Consider the following 18,817-nt stretch of genomic DNA (forward strand, 5'->3'; position numbering starts at 1 on the left):
CTAATTATCTACAAATATATAATTGAACTACTTACTGATAATATACATCGTTCTTATGCATTTTTTTAAACAGATTAGAAACTATTTCAAAAATACTCAAAAATGATGCAGAAGTTGAGCGAATTCTTAGGCAATTCTCTGTAATTAAAATTAGGTACTTCGACCCAGTCCAAGCTTCCAAGTTCGTACCAACAATTTTGAGCCTTTTAAGGGGGCCACTAATCCAAAAAACTACAAAATCCGTCCCTGATTAAACACTCGAACGGTTATCAATTTTAGTTGCCTGCCTTGTGCGCCGAATTCAACGACCTCAGCACAAATTCGGATCGGAGAGATATAACTACAAATGTACGTTTGCAGAGAGGGAGAGCGGAAATATCATTCCAGTCGCCAGCATTCCAGGTTGACCACCAGCAGTATTCCGGCTTCGAGTCGGAACGGTTCGTTCATTTGAAAACTGAACCGAGAAGCGAGCGGTTGTGTCCGTCCCACGGCCTAGGCCTCACTGTAGTCCCGCTTGTAGTCCAAGCTTGACAGTACTTAGAACCTTAGTAATCTGCGCATTTGAGGTGACAAATCCATCGCATATTTGTTTACCGTGATCTACGCAGAGAGATTAAAACTGTGTCGATTACCGTGTTAAATCAACTAAAAACCAGTGTGATATTAACCCCGTAAGACTCAGACACGTGCTGCCAAAGACTCCACTTTTTGGCCAGCTCGCTTTGAACCCAAAAGAAGCCGATGCCACGTGTCTGCTCCCTATGCAACGTGTCGGCAGAAGCGATATTCGAAGGCTGTCATTTTAACACAAAATTGGCCATGACGGGCACATGCAATCGCTCTCTAATCAGTTTAAAAAAAAATGTATTTTCATATATGTACACAACTTTGCAAGAAGCTGAATATTTATTTAATGCTGAAACTATTTGAATAGTCCAGAAAACTACTAGAAATACCCTTTGTAAAACTAACAGCAGGAACACGGGGTTTTAATTTAAACTTATGCGGGCTAACATTTAATCATTCATGCCCTAACTTAACCATTTGCGATAGAGAAAGAAATCGAAAAACAGAATGATGCATGAATTATGAAATATGTGATGGCAGAGGGCGTGTCCTAGCAGCTACTATTTCTCTTTGGAGGCCAGCGTCTTGCGCGGCTTTGGCTCAGGTGGATCGATAAGATTGCCGTGACGCACCACGTCGATGTGGCCCAGGCGGATCATTTTCTCCTCCCAAACGGAAATCGCTTTCCTAAAACGCATAAAAAAGGTGTTGGGTCTTAGAAACTGTGTTCAATAGTTATGTAAAAATTATTTTAAAGTTAACGATGGAAATAATGTTTAAAGAATTTAGATACATTAATATTATCATTGGGGAGTGAGAGATGAGATGAGAGTGAGAGAAAAAACGGAAAACACGTGATCATGATATTCAAAACTTTAGAAGCCAATCCGGTGCCAAAATATAGAAGCGTTAAAAATAAGAATTTACGCAAGAACATTCTGGCATAAAGAGTCCTATTGTAGCCCATTTGGACTTTGCAAAGTTTATAAAAGAGTATAGAAATAATGCAAATAAAGAAATAAAATAATTATATGAAGTTTTTACATAAAATGGCACCTAGTTCTTGGTAAATTTAAGTTTCAAATCAAAATGCAAAAAATAATCTACGGTTAACGATTACTAAAATTCAATTCCGAGACGTCCACGCACCTGTACAGCTCCATCTCCTTGCGCGACTCCTGCATGTAGACCTCCTTCTCGGAGTCGGAGAGGCGACTCCACTTGGCGGTGGTCTTCTGATGCCACTCGCGGTAGGTTTGCTCGGCTCCCTGCGGAGTGTTGGTGCGTTCGCTGGCTATGAATCGCAGGAAGGCTGAGGCGGGCTTTTTGGGGCGCCCCAGCTCCTTGACCCGCTTGCGCAGCTGGCGGCGCTCCTTGGCGTCAACGATATCCTGCTTGAGCTGCTTGATCTCGGCCCGCTGTTCGTCAGTAAGTGCGGCATCGTACTTTGTGCGCTGCTCCAGGTAGATTTGTTGGTCCCGCTTAAACTCGGCCTGCAGACGCTCCTTCAGATGGGCATCAGCATCGGACCAGTTTTTGGACAGCGTGCGCACCACCTCGATGGTGGAAATCTGGGGGTTGACAGCCTTCAGTTTGGGCCGCTGCTCCCGCATGAAGCGAAAGTAGGGAGTCAATGGTTTCCTTGGTCGCGGCGGCAGGCCCACTTGTTCCTCCAGAGTTTTCGACGGCACCACCGGAGTGTTGCTGATGCTGGCGGCTGCAAGGGGCCTAGGGGGTGTGAGGGGTCGGTGGTCGGTGTCATTGGCACGAGATGGAGCACTGGGTGGCCTATCTTTGGCTACAACTTGCCTGACTTTGTTGATGAGCGAGCCGATGAGGCCGCCACGCGAGGACATTAGAGTTGTGGTGTAGATCATCATCTCAATGGCGATCCTGCTTCTTAACGCTGTAATCTATTACAAAAAATAACGGAGAACTTGTTGCATTTACGGAAAATAAAATTTACGTAAAAAATGCGGCATTCTATGAATAGCGTTGCCACCTGGTTCGTTACCTCAGCTTAGTGCTGCCACAAAGTTTCAAGCTTTCGTTATCGACTGACGACCATCTCTATTAAAAGTAGCCATAACCTTGTTTATTTTGTATTGTTTCTCTGATAAAAGCAAGAATCCTACAAAAGGATGACCAACAACAATGCGGCGGCGGAGACAGCCGGCTCCAGTCGGGCAAGCGGGAGCAAACAGCAGCCAAAGCTGGAAATTACCGAGAAAGTGCGAGTCCTGTGCCTACACGGTTACCGCCAGAATGGAGAAGCCTTCAAAAACAAGCTGGGATCCTTCCGAAAGTTTGCCAACAAGTATGCGGAGTTCGTGTTCATCACAGCGCCGCACGTGGCCAAAGCACTGGAGTCGGCGGCGGAGCCTGTGCCGGAGCATGGGAGTTGGTGGGCCAACAAGGACGATGGATCCTTCAAGGGAACTAACAAAGGTGGTCCCGCCTTCGGCTTTCAGGAGAGCCTGCGCTGCGTGGAGGAGGCGTGGCGGACGCAGGGTCCCTTTCAGGGACTTCTGGGCTTCTCACAGGGCGCCTGTTTCGTGGGCCTTATATGCGGTTTGGCCAAAAAGAAGTGTAAGTCTTTTTTTCATATATCTGAAAATAAAACCATTGTTTTGAGAAAACTATCACTCACAGTGACCTCTATTCGGCCGGAGTTTGCTGTGCTAGCCTCGGGCTTCTTGTCTGGCAGTCTGGTACACATGAGCGCCTACGAAGAGGCCATCAGCATACCTACGCTTCACATTTACGGACAGACGGATGAGATAATTCCCAAGGAGATGAGCGAGTCCCTGGCTGCGCACTTCAAGAACGCGGAAGTGCTGGAGCACAGCGGTGGACACTACTTCCCGGCCACGGCGCTGCAAAAGCAAACATTTATCAATTTCTTCCAGGATCGGCTGCAGGAGTACCTGGAGCACCAGGAATTGCAACAAAGCGGAAATGCCTCCTTTGTGGACAGTGGAGCGGAGGACGACAACGATGCCGAGGTGGCTGCCATGACGGCTGACCTGGACGAGAGTGATTAGCAGAGGGACGGGGGTTTTTTCGTTCGTTTTTAATAATAATTAAATCTTATTATTACAAAAATAATGATTTGATTATAAATTATAATATAATTAGATCCCAATATTAGTTAAATATTCACTCTGCTTACGAAGGATCAAGCGGATCGGTATTGAAATTTCTGCACGTTCGCTCAGTTCGCACATTTGTTTTTATGACTTTGTGTATTTTATCAACAAATTCGTATAAATTCCATTAAAAAGAAACAATCAAGTGGGGGTAGGGTAAAATTAAAGCCGAATATTATAAATCCCATTCCAAAGTACAATTTTGTGTTGGAACCATAGTTAATTGTTCCTTGCTATTAACAACGAAAAATGCATATCTAGCTATTGCGGCTGCGACTGCAGCTTTTGCTTTTCACCATGCTTGGATGTTGGAAATCGCAGATAGATCTTCCTCATTTGTCTGGACTTTCAATTTCATACATTTCGTTTGCGGGGACAAGCGAGCGACAGTAGTAGGGAGTCTCTGGCTTTAGCGGATTTAGTTTGTCTCGTTTTGCTGCTGCTTTTGCTTTTGATGATGTGTTTGCTGCTGTTTGTTGTTCTCGTAGGGGTGATTGACTGACTGACTGCTGTTGTTGCTTCCTTATGCAACCTGCTCCTGTCCGTTCGACGCCTCTTGGTTTTTCATGACTTCGGGTAAGTCTGGTGGTGCCGAGTAGGGTGTCATGTCCAGTGTCTCAAAGTCGCCCACCTCGTTCCTTAAAAGAGAGGTGAAAACCTATGTTGTACTACGATGAGCTGTAAGCCTGTAAGCGGTACACGTGCTGCTCGCCCGCCTTGTCCGCTAGATAACCCGCACCCGGCTTATCAGCGACTCTCACCTGAATGTCAAACCCAGCTGCGCCGGAGCCTGCGCCTTGGCCGTGGACACCGTCACACCGTAGTCCTGCAACGTGCTATCGTCCTCCATGACATCGTTGTCCTGATTGTATAACCGCTGATCCACGGGCTGCACCTTCAGTATGCCTGCGATCGATGGGATGTATGGTCAGTCATGGAGATACCCAATGATGGCGCTGCTCTATAAATAGAAGCCAACACTTACCCTCAATCATTCGCTTCAGCTCGGCCACTGTTGTGTTCTCCTTGGCGTCCGTGAAGATGGTGGTCTTTTGCCGCCTGATCATGAGGAACACGTCCTGGGAAAGAGAGGGTAAGGCATTTGATTCGATCCGATCCGATTCGATTCGGTCAAAGTTCAGTGGCGCTTTTTTATTGTGTCATATTCTCTGCGATTGCAATCACAAAGGCTATATGTACACATGGATTAAAAGCGCCTCGGCACCTATGGCAGTAGCATCTGCGATGCACTGCATCCTTCCTACGCTGCCCGACACCGGCAGCAACACTCACCATGTTGCGGAGTTTGTGGCGCTGGCTGGGACTGCGGCTGCTATGCGGATGTGGGTTAACCAGGTGGCGAAGGCTAGTTCTCTGTGTTCCGGAACTAACGGCGAGGGCGGCGCTTCCTTTGGCGGTCGCGGGCGTTCGTTTCAATCGGCTGGAATTTTCCTACTTCACTTGCACCACCGCTGCTGGGCGCTTCTTTTTTTCGCTCTGTACCGCTCGACCGGAGTTTGGGGGCGGGCGCAAGAGGGCGTGGCGTGCGGTTTGCGGTACGGCGAGCGTGCGTGAGTGTCTATGTTCGTGCAACAGCTTCCTCAGTTGCCCCGCACTTGTAGGTTTTCGTAGTTTTACGATTTTTTCTGGCCTTTTGCTGCTGCTTTCTCAACTAATTAGAGCTGTCATACCATCGATGGTCGCATCGATAGTATTGTATCGATAGTTCAGGGTCAGCGGCCGTCATGATCTGGCCCCATCGCTATTCCGATACCATTGCACAGCTCTCAGCAAGGAATTGCCTAAAGCATTGGTAATTGGTATTAATTTTGTATAGAAGCTTGACAATTATATTTAACTTCAATAATGTATATTTAATTTAAATTAATTAATTTTCAAACTATATGAACCACAAAATAAAGATCCTATGCAGCCCTGCATATTGCCAAGAAAATGTACTAAAAAATACCGCGATAGCTGTCAGTGTCACTTTCCTCGATTCGCCTGTTTCATTTGCCACGAAATGGTTTTGCTGGACAATTCGAACGTAAATAGATGAAATTCTTTCAAAATAACAGAAGATATATTCGTATTTCCTTTCAGTTTATCCTGCGCCTGGAAAAGATCGCTAATGCGGCTAAGAAGGACTCCTCCTTTACGTTGACGTTCAAGCGATGTAAGTGTTCGATCCCGAAAAACATGGTTATTTGGAAACAAATTTGTAATATAATTTATGTCCCGTAGATGATGGCCACGATAAGCCCGTCCCAAGAGCAGGACGGCCACCGCTGCCCAAGCCGGATACCTATATGTGCCTGATCCGAGCCCAGTCCAAATCTCAGAAGGTAACTCCGATAGCACTCCTCTAACCAATAGACTGATAACCAATAAACCCACCTTTCCTGCAGATTTCCACCGTTGTCCGACAGGAGGATGTGCCCGCCATGATGGGCATGTACTCGCAGTTCATGAAGAGCAAGATGGACGGGCTGAAGCGGGTGAAGAAGGTCAAAAGCAAGGCCAAGGCGACAAAGGGTTAATCGGGAAGTAGTCTTAGTTAGATTTTATTTGACTGTTAACTGGTCGTTTGTTTTAAACCTTAAATGCATCATTTTGTACGGAAAGTACGCTATACTTTTTATTTCTATCATCAATCCGACGCAGATCGAGTAGCCACTTCGGCAGTTCCCGCTGCCTTAACCCGTATATGAACTTTGGTCTAATCAGGTCAACCAAACTGTAGAGATCCTCGTTGATTTGGTTCTGTACCAAAACCTCTTCGTCTACGTAAAGTACGTCGATTCCTAGACGGAGCCCTTTGTGAAAGCAATCAGAGGCCTTCGGCAAAAAATCCAGATAGCCTGATAGGCAGTCCACAATCAGATATCGTGTATGGCCGTCTACAAATAGATAAGTGGTGTTAGACTACCAACAGACTCAAAAGACACAGAGGGGTACCAACTTTCTATATAGAACAGATGGCACTCCAAGCCGTTTTGCTTTCTTCCAGCAGGTATCAATGTGATTGTAATCTCGTTTCCATCGTACACTATTCGGGTAGGTTTATTGGGAAGCAGGGTTTTAAATGTGCAGCTTTCTGAAAAAGATTTTTGGGATTGCAGCCGTAAGATGTCCAGCTGCGACCCTACGGCTAGTTTGCACCAATTTTGTGGAGTAATTAAATCTCCTAAGGCGGCTGATGAAAAGAGCAACGCTCCACAGTGCTGGACAGCAAAATGGTAGTGAATATAGTATACTAAATATTATATAGTGTATACGCACCTCCTCATAAGAGCTATAAGCTTTTCCCTTTTCCAGTATTAAGGGCTGGCCTATGTCATTTAAAAACATTATTAATTATCCTCCAACTTCTTGGGACATCTGTTTTTTTTTTTTGTGTTACCAGATCGCACTAACAAGAAAATCAGAATTCTTCAAGAATGTCATTTACACAATTAGCTGAGTTCAAATTTAGGGCGCGACATTTTTAAAGTAATTTCTTGATCGTTTTGGAAATATTTGGTAGAAAATCCCTTCAAAGAAAGAAACTCAATATTGTTTAAATCCAATAGAATACCTTTGCTTAGGCACAACAAATAATTTTGAAATATTCGGCCTAATCTTTTCCAAAATCGATAAAAACATCGAAGCACCTTCCCATTTGTAATGCAGTTAAAGAAAAACACAGCTTTTAGCTTTATAAGTATACGGGTTTTCTTCAAACTTTTCGTTTTGGTAATCGTACATACATACATACTGTTTGTTCTATTTCTATCACAATGAATATTTGTGTCGCGCATGTTAAGTGTGAGATGGGTTTGTCTTTGTCAAAGAATTCGATCACGATACAAGGAATACAATCAAATTGACTTATGCTAGCATCTAACTCTTGACGAACAAGTCGCCACGCATAAGTTAGGTGTAAATTCACCCAGATTTATTTTTGCTTTTAGAACAAAGACAGTCTTTATCAATATCCAATGGGATCTGCAGTTGCGTTCCCAAACCTTGCTGCACACCCTGAACATTGCGGTTCAATAGGTGCTTTTTACTCCACATTTTGGCCATTGATGAGCAAGTGTGTGCGTAATGTTGAAAAGAGATGATTACAATGGTAACGTAAGGGGATATAAAGAATTTGGAAACGTAAAAAAGTTTATATCATCTCTTTACATGTACATGTGGGGAGCAGGCCGTCCCCAAGGTGCGGGTGTACAATAAGAAAATGACTAAAGCACATACAGTGCACATAGAAATAATAACAAATATAACTATCACACCTAACCGATCCCGCCTTCCAGTCCGATCAAGTTTAGTGAAATCAAGACTATACAATCGCTATGGATTTTACCAGGGAGCAGGTCTTCAAAACTTGGGCGCCAAAATTAAATTAAATGAATATTTTGCATAGGCAACTGCTTTCTAACCGAATCCCTCAAGAACCTAGTTGAAAGTGTTGTAGCGCAAATTGCTATCTACATCGCCTACATTGCCTGCAAAGCTCGGACTGGGCGGTTGCTCCTGGTCCGCCATGAGATCTGCGCTGGACTGCGAGTGACGCCGCTGACCCGGCCACGTGCACGCATCGCGGATGCTGTCGATTAAGCGCTGCGGGAATGTCTTGTACTCCATGTCCACCGACTGCGTGTCGCCAAAATTGAAATCGGCCACTTCAACATTGAAGCTGTGAAGCGGAAGAAGTGGTTGAAAGCGATTTCATTGGTAATTTGACAGTGCTTACCGATTTCCACGTTGAATATAATAGGCCACGCCGAAAACAACAAGAATCACCGCCACCAAAGTGCAGCTTACGGGCACAACTACAACTGAAAGCTGAGATTGTCGCTGAGCTGCGTAGTCAAAAAACAATCAATTGTAAAGAATTAAATGAAAATTAACTTCGTTTTACCCACCTTCATACATGTTTATGGTAACCTGATTAAGTGTTTGGGAGACCTCATTGCGTATGAAGAACAGAATAGTCTTACTTTCACTGAAGTAACGCTTATACTCATATGAACAGTTCTCTATCGGTTCATACTGGTCGCAGGTCTCATTGCCGGTGGAGTTGTAAGGAGCTGCAAGAAAAAGACAGTCATTATGACAAGTAGCATTAAACTATGACAATGCCACTCACCAGTGAAGACTTGAGTGCAAAGCTCAAACGGCGGGGATCCTTTGCAGTTCACATTGAGCTGAAGAACCTCCCAGTGTTGAAGCCAGTTCTTCCCCGTGGTGCCGAAACCGGTTATGGGATCTAAAGAGTTTTCATATTTGAAATTTAGAAAATAGCACATACAACTCATTAAATAAACCTACCCTTGGACACAACCCGTTGCTGGAAGTAGCCGTATATCTGCTTGGGATCCTGGGCCACGAACTTTTTGTTCACGCAATTGAAAGGCGGTTGAAGGCCAGGCACCAAAGTGAGCTTGGAAAGCCTTCGCACTCCTAGCGGATTGACCAGAGCCACTGACACATTCCCTACGGAAGCCTTCTGCTGCTTTAGCGCACTGGTTAAGTTAAAGCCGAGAAGAGCAGCGTTGGCATGCATGATCTGGGCTACATCGCGTTTGGATCGTGCCGGCGGCTTCGGAGTTGTGGCCTTTGTAGTTGTGGACGATGTTGTGGTTTTTGGAGTGGTCGTTGTGGCAGGTGTTGTTGTAGTTGCTGGAGTTGTAGATGTGGTTGTTGTCGTCGTCGTCGTCGTAGTGGTGGTGGTAGTTGTTGTTGTAGTGGTCGTAGTTGAGGGCGTCGGCTCCGGCGGAAGTTCAAGTGAAGCCACCACTAATGCCTCCATATCATAGTATTGCTCAGCTTTTGGGTATGTGGCTACATAGTCCAGCGAACTGGACATGCCGAGATATGTGCAGTTCTGAAACCAATACGTCAGAATGTGATAGCCCTTCGACCGCAAAAAAAATAGGTCCGCATCGGAAAGTGATACGCTGTGATTCACCGCCTCCTGGGTGGATACAAACTCATGGGATCGCATCACATTGTTTTGAATCAGCTCCAAGCTGCCGACTAGCAAGCTATCTAGCTTGATACCAATCGAGGCCTTGGCCTCTGTCACCCAGAAAAACGAGATGAACTTCTCCACTTCCACCTTTATGACATGCGTGGCCGGTTGCTCCTGCGTATACACCACAGACCAATTGCTGGTAGCATTGTTCGTTTCAATCGTCTGCGGGGACAAAAGGAAGTGTTTAGTATATTTGGTAGTAGTTTTAAGCCACTCTGCATGCAAATTCGTTCACAATAGCAAGCAGCAACCGAATAGCGCTGACATGGCCACGTACCAGGCACAATCGGAAAAGATGTCGCTGAATAGTAATTGTAAAAATTACCATTCAAATGACGCCATATCAATTGAAGCCACATGGCTCAGATTAGAATGGGAATTGTTGGTGTCTGTTTGCACATGTAAGCTCTTGCTCTTGTGTTCAAAATACAGTATTAGGGCTAATTACTTATCAGACATGATACAAATTTTACGACGATTGAATTCAGTAGTATTAAACTCTATCTAAACGTGTTTGGTAAAATAGCAACGCGAATAATACAATTTGAATGAATTTGATCAAATTGGAATCATTAACAGTGCGGATTTCATTTGACATTTAAAAAAATACAGATCTGTAAAATTATTAATATTTTAATTTTCAATATTTTACCTATAGATTTTAGTCTTAAGTTTGCTTGATATAAATAAACAATCGTTTTCGAGTTTAGTTTCGTTTTTCTGGAGGGAGAATAATTAATATTAAAATAATTAATAAAAAGTTCTAGGATCTCTAATCTAAATCTCTAATAAATTACACTCTGGAACATTTCAAATTTGGTAATGATCATCAACGCCAAATTAAAAAAATATTAAAAAGTTCACCTTTGACCAAAAACGAGAACTTTTGGCAATAAGACTTATTTGCATTAATTATATATTGTTTAGCTGCGTTGTGGGCATGCGAACCACCTGGCACTAGTTCTCCTGACCAGTTTAATGGGTAAGTTTGAGGGCGTAAACTCTGGTCTGGTAGACTCGCTTGCAATATTGGCATTTGCATTCGCAGGCAATTAGTCTAGTCACCATCATTCGAAACTTTTTTTTGTTTAAACACGTTTCGCAGGGGGATGGGGTGGGGCAATGGAGGTGGAATCGTTACCTTCCGATGACCAGCACTGTCGGACCAGGTGAACCTGTAGGGCTTGCTCCCGGCAGCCGGTTTTTCGCCATCGAAGAGCTGGGCGGACATATTGATGGTGGATCCGATGAGGGCTTGCTTGGGAGCGGTGATGATGACGGTGTAACAGGTAACTGCAATGTGGGATGGGAATCATTAGTGGCACCGTTCCTGGGCTTGTTGGTTTCACCATCATATCTACTCTGCACCATGCATTAACCATCACCCACTTCCACCATTATCCATACCTGTCTGCAGAAGAGCGAAGAAAACCAGCGACAACGCTGCTGGCGACATGTTCGCGATGCCGATTGCCATTTCCGTCCACTCAGCGCTGGTTATGGAAAATCACTTGGGAGCACCCCTGCAGCGAGTCCCCTCCTTACCATTAAATCGCAATCCAATACGTGCGACAAACAAAATTATAACGAACAAAAAACAAACACAAAGGGGTATCTCACTTTTCGCCAACGGATACACCCACTTTCACGAACTATTCTCTACGTTGAACACGGTTAATTGCTTTCGTTTGGGTTCCGGAGCACTGGACTCCGTGATTGGGTCGAATTTGCTGCGGTGATTCTATTATTGCGTTTTTAATTTGTTCTATAATTTTTGCAGCCTGCAGTGAATGAGTGGGCAATAGTGTGGCCAAGTGGCAAACACAAGACGAGCTAAATAAGGACGTACTGCAGTTAAACCGAACAAAAAGCCCGCCATACCTTAAATTCAAACTGTGAGATTTTCTGTTTAAATAGAATTTAAAGCTGTAGCTTAAAACAAGTTCAAGGGATAGACAATTATAAATGTATTATGTATAAATCGTATAGAAAAGTTGACGAAAGATATCGATTTATTCTAGGTATATTTTTTTAAGCTTTTGTCAAGAAACCAGGATACTTTGACGAAATTGTAGTTTGTAGGATTTACCCAGCGATACCTCCATCGCACACATAAAACACATTACACCGACCAAAGCTTCAAAAAACAAATTCTTAAAGCATTAGTGTCGGGCAAACAGTCATATTTTATCTTGTTAAAATACTAAGTTCGATTTATTCGTTAGTTGTAAATACATAATCATATATTACTGCGTACATATGCGTGTAGTTGTGTATATGTTAATATTTGAAGTAAACTTAATAGTACAAATGAAAGACAACGAGATGAGAAAGCAATAATTACTTTGGGATAAGCGAACCGCACAGAATTCTCAATACATTGTTCGGCGGCGCCGCCGGATTCTACTTCTTCTTGCTCTTGCCAAGGGTAAGCGTGTGGTGGGCGGTGGCCAACTGCTGCTTGCGCCGCTGGAAGTCGAGGTAATCCTCCTCGAGCGCCTTGCGCGACTCCTCCAGCTTGCGCTTCTCCTCGGCGTGATCCCGCTTAAGTTTCTCGAACTTGGCATGCAGATCCTTCTCGCTCTCCTTGAGCTCGGCCTCCTTCTCTTTCACGCGCTGCACGAACATCTGGCGAACTTCCTCCTCCTTAGACTGCAACTCGGCCAGATGGTTGGAGCGCTTGGCCTCGAACGTCTGCTGGAACGAGATGGGCTTGTTGTCGCTGTCCACATCGCTGAAACCCATTTGCTCCAGTCTCTTCTGGCGATACAGCTCGTAGTGTCGCGTGTGTGTCTTTTCGCGCATATCCTCCATGTTGGTACGAATGAGCATCTCGCGCAGCTTCACAAAGTCGCAGTGCGTCTCGTTCTCCACCTGCACCGTGCCCCAGGGATACTGGCGAGCGCGGATGAGCTTGTTGCCCACCTTAATAAACTCCGTGCTGCCCACCACTGCGAAAGGAATGTGCGAGTTCATGCTGGTGTTGGTCTCGGCCACCGTCTCATCATCAGTGGGAAACTGATAGATGTGTACTCCATTGGTGTTTAGCTCCTGAATGATCTTCGCCTTGAAGCGCTGCAGCTCAACCTTGGAAATGGTATCCGCCTTGGCAATCACCGGAATGATGTTCACCTTGCTGTCCAGCTTCTTCATGCACACCAGGTCCAGCGATTTGAGGCCATGCCCAGTGGGGCAGATGAAGTAGAGGCAGATGTGGATGCGGCTATCGTGACATGTCACCAGCGATCGCTTGATCTTTAGCTCCTCCTGAAGATAGTTCTCGAACTGTGCGTCGATGTAGTCCACCACCGCCTTGAACGAGTCGTCCTTGTTGATCTGATCGCCGTAGCCCACCGTGTCACAGATAGTCAGCTTTAGTCGCACATTGCTCTCCTGCAGCTCGTAGGTGTGGGCCTTCAACTTGACGCTGGGCAAAGTGTGGGGGCTCGGTGTGGACTCGAAGCTGGTGTTGAACAACGTGTCCATCAGCGTCGATTTGCCCAGTCCAGTTTCGCCTGCGGAGCGTAAAGATTTCGAAATGCGGGTCAGATTGGTACCAGACTCGGGGAACCTTCGACCAAGTGAACTCAATTGGCCACAGAAGCACTACGGAATTGGTGTCACGGTGAAATTGTAGAAAGTGGCAGAGGAAATCGATTGACGGCCACTTTGAATACTAATCTTATCTGGTCGTCTGGTTATTTCAATTGTTTACCCGCATTTATGTACGTAAGTGATTCACTTTATCTGAGCAATGCACTTCAACATGAGACACTTGAGTACATAATACAGCGGCTTCCAAAGCAATAGCATTTTTTTCAAGAAGTGCTTCAAAGTGCTGTGCAGCCTTTGGTTTATTTATATTTTGTTATATTTCTAGTACTATTTTTCCGATTTTACTCCATTTGAACATGATAAAGCACACACCCTTGTTATTTTTTTCATATCTCACTGTATCGAGCGACCACTGTATGTCAACAAATTGCTTTGAAAACAAGGCCTACTTTCATTTAAGAAACAACACATATTTGAAACAAAAACTCCAAGCTATGAAACGTTGTTTTAAAAAAGATAATACACATTCAATAATAGAAAACCAGGTATTGTCACATGCTGTTATCAAAGTAACTCCCTCATGGGAAATTTAAAACCAGTGCTATTGCTTTGGCCACCACTGTTTTACATGCAAGTAAATCTTGGGTTGATTCACTGTGCCGCATACACACTCACACACGGAACGTGCACCCGCATATACACACCTATACACATGACGTTGAAGACGAATCCATTCTGGACACTCTTGTTGACCAGTTGGTCCGGCAAGCTGTCGAATCCCACGTGACCGGACTGCTTCAGGGATCGGAGGTGAACCTCCTTCTTGTCAACGAAATCCACTTCAACGGACATTTTCCAATATTCAAGTCAAGTAATCCAATAATCCGGGCCCAGAGTTCGGATCAAAGGCGTCGCCAGCGAATCTGAAAGTGTGGCCAGATTCGTCGAAGGCAAAATAGCATAGTTTAGAGCAGTGTGTGGATTTAATTGAATATCAAAATGATAGCTTAAAGAGTAAAGATTAAAGAGTACACGTTCTATAATGGTAACTTTATGCAGTTTTAATTATAAAAATAATTACAAAAGCAAAAGCTTGTGACTTTATTAAATATAATTAAATGCCTAAACAATTTTCGAAGCCATCTGGCATCTTTGGTTCCACACACAGATCCGGCAGCCCGCATTGCTGATGTGTCTACCAGCTGTCAAAAGTTGCATGTTAAACGGAAAGTCGAAAGTTGAAGTCTGCGAATTAAATATAATTTACGACCCACTAAATTACTGAGCAACCAGGATGTCAAAGGAAGCTAATCCCAAGGAGGCGCTGATCAAGGCAGCCTACGCCGATGTGCATAAGTTCGGCAATAACAGAGAGTTTGACAAGGCTGTCAAGGCAGTGAATCGCAGTAAGTTCTTCAGATTACAGGGGATATATTCCATAAGAAGACTACCCTATGACCTCCTGTAGTCCTAGGCGTAGCCCCCGACGATCCCACGGCCCTGCACTGCAAGGTGGTCTGCCTGGTGCAGCTTTCGAAGTTCGAGGAGGCCTACAAGTTTATCGAAAAGAATCGCCTGTCCTCTCTTTCCTTTGAGAAGGCCTACTGCGAGTACCGCCTAAACAAACAGCAGCAAGCGCTTAAGACCATTGATGATACGGGGCTGCAGCCCCTGCCGCCGAACCTTAAGGAGCTCAGAACCCAGGTCCTGTACCGTTTGGAGCGCTATGATGAATGCCTAGACTCCTACCGCGACATCATCAAGAACACCAGTGACGAGTACGAGGATGAGCGACGGACCAATCTCAGCGCAGTGGCCGCCAATTTGGCTGTGGACCAGACCAAGGAGGTGCCCGAAGTGCCGGAAGACACGTACGAGCAGTACTTCAACAGCGCTTGCATCCAGGCTAATCGGCAGAAGTACGCCGAGGCCGAGCGCAAATTGCGCACCAGCGAGAAGCTGTGCCGAGAGTTCCTCGAGGACGAGGGTGCCTCCGAGGAGGAGATCATCGAAGAGGTGGACGTCATTCGCGTCCAACTGGCCTACGTCCTCCAACTGCAGGGCAAGACCAAGGAGGCGGCCAGCATCTATGCGGACTGCCTGCGCCATAAGCCCAAGGACGCCGCCTTGGTGGCCGTAGCCAGCAACAACTCGGTGGTAATCAATAAGGACCAGAACGTCTTCGACTCTAAGAAGAAGATACGCGCTGCCCTTGCTGACGCTTGTGAGCCTAAGCTCACCTCGCGCCAGAAGCAGGTCATAGCCCTCAACAACTGTCTGCTGGCACTCTACACCAATGCCGGCGACCAAGTGCAACAGCTTAGCCAAAAGCTGGCCCAGACCTATCCGCAGGTGGAATTTGAGGCGCTGCTTATTCGCTGCAGCCAGCTGGCCAAGGATCGCAAGCACAAGGAGGCCATCGATCACCTACAAAAGTTCGCTGCAGCCCACAAGTCGCACGAATTTGTCAGCAAGTTTGCCGTCATTCAACTTCAGCTGCTTCAGGTAAGTTACAAAAACAGTAAGTCGAATATGGAAACTTATCCTATGAATATCTTTCCTTTAGGGCAACCGCAAGGATGCCATAGAAACACTACTGTCATTGGGCGAAGCCAAGTACAAGCCTGGCGTTGTCTCTGCTCTAGTCTCCCTTTACTTGGGCACGGACAACAAGACAGCAGCCTCGGCGCTGTTGAAGTCCGCCGTAGACTGGTACAAGAAGAACAAGGTGAGCAGCGGTGATCTGTCGGATATGTGGCGTCAGGCGGCCGAGTTCCATTTGCGTGGTGGTGCTTCCGAAACGGCCGCTAGCTCCCTGGAGGAACTACTCAAGCTGAATCCCAACGATACCAAGGTTTTGGCCCAACTGGTCATTGCCTACGCCCAGTTCCAGCCCAAGAGGGCTCTTGAGCTAAGTAGAAAGTTACCAAAACTGGAGACGTTGACTACTGCTTCCGAAATCGACGCCCTAGAAGCGGCCAACTGGGTGATGTCAGTTAAGGCGGCCAAGAAGTCTGCCAGTGCCAAGATCGAACCCTCACCGAGCACACCGCTAGAGAAGAAGAAGAACCATAACCGGAAACGGAAGGGAAAGCTCCCCAAAAACTATAACGCCGAAGTGGCTCCTGATCCAGAGCGGTGGCTGCCCAAGTACGAGCGCACAGGATTCCGAAAGAAGCGAGGTGGTGCACGAGGCAAAGATGTCATTAAGGGCTCCCAGGGCATGGCCTCAGGAGCAGCCGATCAATAGTAAGCTCGTTAGATAGTAAATCGTTAGAATTTTTCTAATTTAAATTTTCCTTTACAGCGACATGTCCAACCGCGTCAATCTGACCAAGAACTCCCCCGCCACTCCCGTTTTCCAGGAAACAGCCCCAGGACCAAGGCAGCAGCACCGCAAAGGTGGACACAAAAAGAAGAAGGGAGGCCGCTTCTAAATTGACACAGATCCAGCGTTTTTTTACTTTGATAATGGAAATTGATTATAAAAACCGGTTTTGCATTTTAACATATTGTACAACTGGCCAATTGATTAGGCTCTCTTTATTAATGTGCATTCAGAAAAATCTATCTTATTCATCATTGTCGTCATCACCACCTTTAATCTTCTTGCCATCCGAGGAAGCTGGAGGTGCGTCCTCCGCTCGCGTGTCATATGAGTGATAATGCAAAGTCCCTATCCAGTCGAGCATGTTACGCTGCTCGGCTTCCGTCTTATAGATCTGGCTAAAGATCTCCCTCTCGATAAAATCCTGCACTTGCGCCTCCTGCGCCTGCCAAGTCAGCGGATTATGGATGCCATCCTTGCCGTAGCGATCGTTGTATCGCTCGTAGTGCACTGTGTCCAGCACAAGGCCCAGTCCAGGGGCCATCGGCAGATCCAGGCGCTCCTCTGTCAGTGCCCGCTCTAAGGTTGCCGCTGTCGTGTTCCCCCTTACAATAGCAATGGCTAGACCCACCATTTTGCGGATCTGGTGCAGCATAAAGCTCTGACCCTTAACCTTAAGTGTGACAAACTCAATGCCCTGGGGACTCCGGAATGGATCGCTGCTCGTAAAGGACATGATGAAGCGCTTGGACGAGGGATCAAGGAAGCTTCTACAATAGTAAACAAAATATTAGGTTGACCAACAAGGAAGTATAAACCTGACTTATTTACTTCTTGCTGGTGAAGTTGTGGAAGTTCTTCGTGCCCTCATAGAGCTTTAGGGTTTCTTTCACTTTCTGCAGCAGCTCTGGGGAAATCTGGAAGGTGTCGTGCAAGTCTTCTACCTTTTCTTCAAAGGGGGCAAAAGCCATGGTGGGCAGTGTGTAGGTGTAGGTCCTAGCATTGCACTGGTCCTTGGCATTGAAGCCCTTAGTCACGCGCTCTACGCCAAACAGACGAATCTGTTGCGGCAGATCGGCATTGAAGGCCTCCAGGTCCAGATCCTCAGCTGCAGGAAGGAATAGGTTTAATATTGTATTGTAAGAAAGAATAATTGGACTAACGCAGCTTGACGGAGCACACCTGGCGAGCTGCGGAGACGCCTTTGTCGGTCCGGGCAGCCCTTTGGAAACAGGAAATCTGAATCTGCTCAAAGCTGTCCTCTGTGATCCACTTGTGCTTTAGCATGGCTTTGAAGAGCTCCTCCTCAATGGTCTGCATGCCGGGGTTGCGCTGCATCCCATAGTAGTTTGCTCCGCAGTAGCTAAGCAGAATGGCGCTCTTCTTGCGTTTGATCCGCTCGGCTGGATCGAAGGGCGCCCGCTTCACCCCGTTGGCGGCATCCTTATCGTCCTGCTCTTTCCAATCGACCCATTTCTTGCGCTTCAGTGTTCTCTTGATGCGGTTGGCCTCTTTCACGGCTTCGCCCTCCAGTTCCTTGGCCTCTTTTCTGGCTTCCTTCTCCACCTCCAGTTTATCTAGCGCCTCTGACATCGCTGCAGCGAAGGATTTCTGGCGATTCCAGGGATTGCAAAGGGTTTTCAGGCGAACTTTTATAAGAAAATTAATTGTAAGCTCTCAGACTAAAGGTATGATCATAAATTATTAACCTGCCTTGGTATAGTCGCTTAATAGCCTTCTTAAAATCATTAAGTAAACAATTCTGGACTTAAAGTGGAGGAATGTCCACACGTGTGGTTATGCTCTTCTTCTTGCTCTGTTACGGACCAGCTGTTTTATTTAACAGCTCTATGCGGCTTTTTAAAATATGTTCATTTGAAAATCGCGTGTTTTGAATTAGCTCAATTATTATGTTTAATTTCTGATTTGTTTTTATAATAAGCTAAAGCTTTAATTTTGCTGTGTGGCGAAAAATTTTAAAAGTTTTACGTAACGTAATGACTTAACATAATGAGTACGTAACAGATTTAGTTTTAAAATTATGTTATATTTTACCAGAAACTAATAATACAAGGCTAAGAACGTTATTTAAAATTGCAAAAAAGTAGCACCCAGACCAAGTCAACAAACATTTATAAGATTTTAAATCGAAATGTATCGCAAACTCAATAGCAGTCTGGCCAGACCTCG

The 18,817-nt window shown here is 45.6% G+C and overlaps 9 protein-coding genes across 11 annotated transcripts; 3 read left to right on the forward strand and 6 right to left on the reverse strand.

Annotated features, from left to right (window-relative positions):
* Nucleotides 1–990: 990 nt before the first annotated feature.
* Nucleotides 991–2,636, reverse strand: LOC6553688 (transcription factor A, mitochondrial). 2 transcript variants are annotated; one of them, XM_015154169.2, is made up of 3 exons: nucleotides 2,585–2,636; nucleotides 1,720–2,483; nucleotides 991–1,257 (listed from the first exon to the last, which is right to left on the reverse strand). In XM_015154169.2, the coding sequence occupies exons 2-3, from the start codon at nucleotides 2,448–2,450 to the stop codon at nucleotides 1,131–1,133; spliced, it is 858 nt and encodes a 285-aa protein (XP_015009655.1). In that variant the 5' UTR covers nucleotides 2,451–2,483; nucleotides 2,585–2,636; the 3' UTR covers nucleotides 991–1,130. The 2 variants fall into 2 exon arrangements, with proteins under 2 accessions (XP_015009655.1, XP_026838400.1); XM_026982599.1 differs by having other exon boundaries at nucleotides 2,537–2,603.
* LOC6553687 (esterase CG5412) lies at nucleotides 2,600–3,738 on the forward strand. The gene is made up of 2 exons (XM_001979382.3): nucleotides 2,600–3,159; nucleotides 3,223–3,738. Exons 1-2 carry the CDS (start codon nucleotides 2,712–2,714, stop codon nucleotides 3,612–3,614), a joined length of 840 nt encoding a protein of 279 aa, XP_001979418.1. The 5' UTR covers nucleotides 2,600–2,711; the 3' UTR covers nucleotides 3,615–3,738.
* A 58-nt stretch (nucleotides 3,739–3,796) lies between these two features.
* LOC6553757 (elongin-B) lies at nucleotides 3,797–5,461 on the reverse strand. The gene is made up of 4 exons (XM_001979381.3): nucleotides 5,013–5,461; nucleotides 4,705–4,798; nucleotides 4,481–4,625; nucleotides 3,797–4,357 (listed from the first exon to the last, which is right to left on the reverse strand). Exons 1-4 carry the CDS (start codon nucleotides 5,013–5,015, stop codon nucleotides 4,243–4,245), a joined length of 357 nt encoding a protein of 118 aa, XP_001979417.1. The 5' UTR covers nucleotides 5,016–5,461; the 3' UTR covers nucleotides 3,797–4,242.
* A 204-nt stretch (nucleotides 5,462–5,665) lies between these two features.
* On the forward strand, nucleotides 5,666–6,343 carry LOC6553756 (signal recognition particle 14 kDa protein). The gene is made up of 4 exons (XM_001979380.3): nucleotides 5,666–5,766; nucleotides 5,823–5,895; nucleotides 5,964–6,064; nucleotides 6,128–6,343. Exons 1-4 carry the CDS (start codon nucleotides 5,743–5,745, stop codon nucleotides 6,257–6,259), a joined length of 330 nt encoding a protein of 109 aa, XP_001979416.1. The 5' UTR covers nucleotides 5,666–5,742; the 3' UTR covers nucleotides 6,260–6,343.
* Nucleotides 6,268–7,166, reverse strand: LOC6553755. Its single transcript, XM_001979379.3, has 3 exons — nucleotides 7,002–7,166; nucleotides 6,682–6,943; nucleotides 6,268–6,619 (listed from the first exon to the last, which is right to left on the reverse strand). The coding sequence occupies exons 1-3, from the start codon at nucleotides 7,068–7,070 to the stop codon at nucleotides 6,312–6,314; spliced, it is 639 nt and encodes a 212-aa protein (XP_001979415.1). The 5' UTR covers nucleotides 7,071–7,166; the 3' UTR covers nucleotides 6,268–6,311.
* A 242-nt stretch (nucleotides 7,167–7,408) lies between these two features.
* LOC6553754 lies at nucleotides 7,409–11,574 on the reverse strand. The gene is made up of 7 exons (XM_001979378.3): nucleotides 11,152–11,574; nucleotides 10,886–11,037; nucleotides 9,039–9,906; nucleotides 8,857–8,976; nucleotides 8,633–8,797; nucleotides 8,461–8,569; nucleotides 7,409–8,403 (listed from the first exon to the last, which is right to left on the reverse strand). The coding sequence occupies exons 1-7, from the start codon at nucleotides 11,219–11,221 to the stop codon at nucleotides 8,163–8,165; spliced, it is 1,725 nt and encodes a 574-aa protein (XP_001979414.1). The 5' UTR covers nucleotides 11,222–11,574; the 3' UTR covers nucleotides 7,409–8,162.
* Nucleotides 11,575–11,929: 355 nt separating this feature from the next.
* On the reverse strand, nucleotides 11,930–14,236 carry LOC6553753 (septin-2). Its single transcript, XM_001979377.3, has 2 exons — nucleotides 14,004–14,236; nucleotides 11,930–13,259 (listed from the first exon to the last, which is right to left on the reverse strand). Exons 1-2 carry the CDS (start codon nucleotides 14,149–14,151, stop codon nucleotides 12,148–12,150), a joined length of 1,260 nt encoding a protein of 419 aa, XP_001979413.1. The 5' UTR covers nucleotides 14,152–14,236; the 3' UTR covers nucleotides 11,930–12,147.
* A 25-nt stretch (nucleotides 14,237–14,261) lies between these two features.
* LOC6553752 (signal recognition particle subunit SRP72) lies at nucleotides 14,262–16,831 on the forward strand. The gene is made up of 5 exons (XM_001979376.3): nucleotides 14,262–14,344; nucleotides 14,439–14,705; nucleotides 14,768–15,804; nucleotides 15,866–16,548; nucleotides 16,607–16,831. The coding sequence occupies exons 2-5, from the start codon at nucleotides 14,594–14,596 to the stop codon at nucleotides 16,734–16,736; spliced, it is 1,962 nt and encodes a 653-aa protein (XP_001979412.1). The 5' UTR covers nucleotides 14,262–14,344; nucleotides 14,439–14,593; the 3' UTR covers nucleotides 16,737–16,831.
* On the reverse strand, nucleotides 16,810–18,811 carry LOC6553751 (tRNA pseudouridine synthase A). 2 transcript variants are annotated; one of them, XM_001979375.3, is made up of 4 exons: nucleotides 18,341–18,811; nucleotides 17,791–18,276; nucleotides 17,459–17,735; nucleotides 16,810–17,397 (listed from the first exon to the last, which is right to left on the reverse strand). In XM_001979375.3, the coding sequence occupies exons 2-4, from the start codon at nucleotides 18,218–18,220 to the stop codon at nucleotides 16,872–16,874; spliced, it is 1,233 nt and encodes a 410-aa protein (XP_001979411.1). In that variant the 5' UTR covers nucleotides 18,221–18,276; nucleotides 18,341–18,811; the 3' UTR covers nucleotides 16,810–16,871. The 2 variants fall into 2 exon arrangements, with proteins under 2 accessions (XP_001979411.1, XP_015009654.1); XM_015154168.2 differs by having other exon boundaries at nucleotides 18,337–18,811.
* Between the last annotated feature and the right edge of the window lie 6 nt (nucleotides 18,812–18,817).

Source organism: Drosophila erecta, unplaced genomic scaffold (assembly GCF_003286155.1).
Source record: "Drosophila erecta strain 14021-0224.00,06,07 unplaced genomic scaffold, DereRS2 tig00000000-arrow-pilon, whole genome shotgun sequence".
In the NCBI taxonomy this organism is placed as follows: Eukaryota; Metazoa; Arthropoda; class Insecta; order Diptera; family Drosophilidae; genus Drosophila; species Drosophila erecta.